This window comes from Pyxicephalus adspersus, chromosome 12, assembly GCF_032062135.1.
Source record: "Pyxicephalus adspersus chromosome 12, UCB_Pads_2.0, whole genome shotgun sequence".
Taxonomy (NCBI): Eukaryota; Metazoa; Chordata; class Amphibia; order Anura; family Pyxicephalidae; genus Pyxicephalus; species Pyxicephalus adspersus.
This window is the reverse complement of record NC_092869.1, coordinates 233,325-235,503: the sequence shown is the minus strand read 5'-3', so window position 1 is coordinate 235,503 and position 2,179 is coordinate 233,325. Positions and strand designations below refer to the sequence as shown.

Genomic DNA, 2,179 nt, shown 5'->3' with positions numbered 1-2,179 from the left:
CACACACGGGTCCCAGACCCCGACCAGCCCCCACACACGAGTCCCAAACCCTGGCCAGACCCCACACACAGGTCCCAGACCCCGACCAGATCCCACACACGGGTCCCAGACCCCGACCAGATCCCACATACGGGTCCCAGACCCTGACCAGCCCCCACACACGGATCCCAGACCCTGACCAGACCACACACACGGGTCCCAGACCCCAACTAGACCCCACACACGGGTCCCAGACCCCGACCAGACCCCACACACGGGTCCCAAACCCTGGCCAGACCACACGGGTCCCAGATGCCACACACGGGTCGCAGACCATGGCCAGACCCCACACAAGGGGATCACACATACAGATCGCAGACTTACTTCTCGTTTTTCCACAGCTTTTCTATGCGGAAGATGTCAAGTTTGTCGCGGTTAATATGAGACAAGAGCCGATAAGACTGACGCACTGGCTGTCCCTCTGTTGTGCGGCGGCTGTCTCTCATCAGATACACGCAGTCACCTGCAGGACAAGCAGATGAACATGTGAAGAAGGACGGAAGAATAAGTTATACTGATTGGTCGGACATCTGCCTGAAATGTTGGGAACAATCCGGGTCAGTCCCATTATGTATGAACTTGGCTACAATGACTGTGGAGTAAGAAAAGATGATTCACTCTGCTAGTCAGAGGATGAATCTCAATAACTGCAATACCCTGTACAGGAGACTCTCCGGAGATGCCGTACCTTGTCGGAGGAGCAAATCATCACGCAAGAGGCAGATAAAATAGATAAAACCCGGCTGAGCATAATGAGGACACGGAATCATGGGAACTTCCTGCAATGGAATATAAATGTCATATAAAGAACACGAATAGAACATTTCACCAACAGTACATTTTGCAGCTCCTTACCCGATCGACAGGCCGGGGGTCACACTGCTCACAAAGATAATGTTCCACATCTGATGTCACTCCCATACAGTCACAGTGCTGCCAGGCCTGCGGGGACACAAAACATGTCACCAACCTCCCGAAAAACAGAACAACGTGAGGTGACAAGGCTGGGAATTCTGGTGATGGATCTGCATGGTGAGGTGACAAGGCTGGGAATTCTGGTGATAGATCTGCATGGTGAGGTGACAAGGCTGGGAATTCTGGTGATGGATCTGCATGGTGAGGTGACAAGGCTGGGAATTCTGGTGATGGATCTGCATGGTGGGGTGACAAGGCTGGGAATTCTGGTGATGGATCTGCATGGTGGGGTGACAAGCCTGGGAATTCTGGTGATGAGATCTGCAGGCTGGGAATTCCGGAATTTTGGATACATTCACCCACCATACACTTCTCACACTGGATCATCAGCCCCTCATCCTTATAGAGGCCACAGATACAGCGGATGATATCGTCTTCCTTCTCGTGTCCTCCATCTTTGTCACATGATGAGGTTTCGGTGCTGTCGGCCTCGCTTGCCGTCTCTCCCATGATTTCATCGATCTGTGCGGAGGATTCGTGCCGCGCGCTGTAATAAGCTTTCCGTAGCCGGCACACATCGCGTCCGATGGCGGACTTTCTTCCGTGATATTTCTGAAAGAAAAGCAGAATGATGTTTTTGGGCTCAGTGATTGCGCAGAGATGAGAGAGCAAGCGGTGGCACCTACCTCAGCATTGCGGAAAACCTTCAGCATGTCCGTGTCAAAAGCTTCAACCGTCTTATAATGACCACTAAGAATCTGCTTGTCAATGGTCAGCAAATCCAGCGGATCCCCCACCTTCTCATAGTAATACGGGTTCCTGCATGGGACAAAAGGAGTCACAGGAGGAGCTCAACACCGTTATACGGCCCTCCCCCCACATCTCCTGTGTACAAATACCCTGCATATACCCCCAACACCCACCCTGTACAAGAGTGATCCCCAACACCCACCCTGTACAGGACCACAAGACCTCCATAGACCCCACCCTGTACAAGAGTGACCCCCCAACACCCTTCCTGTACAAGAGTGACCTCCATAGACCCCACCCTGTACAAGTGTGACCTCCAACACCCACCCTGTACAAGACCACAAGACCTCCATAGACCCCACCCTGTACAGGAGTGACCCCCCAACACCCTTCCTGTACAAGAGTGACCTCCATAGACCACACCCTGTAAAAGAGTGACCCCTACAGACCCCACCCTGTACAAGAGTGACCCCCA

General features: G+C 52.8%; 1 protein-coding gene across 1 annotated transcript in view; it reads right to left on the bottom strand.

Annotated features, from left to right (window-relative positions):
• Nucleotides 1–2,179, bottom strand: part of ASH1L (ASH1 like histone lysine methyltransferase) — a gene marked incomplete in the record, with an annotated part of 35,058 nt that overhangs the window by 3,595 nt on the left and 29,284 nt on the right. The window contains 5 exon segments of the mRNA XM_072428827.1: nucleotides 364–502; nucleotides 728–818; nucleotides 895–981; nucleotides 1,318–1,566; nucleotides 1,641–1,773. Of these exon segments, the coding sequence (XP_072284928.1) occupies nucleotides 364–502; nucleotides 728–818; nucleotides 895–981; nucleotides 1,318–1,566; nucleotides 1,641–1,773 (699 nt within the window).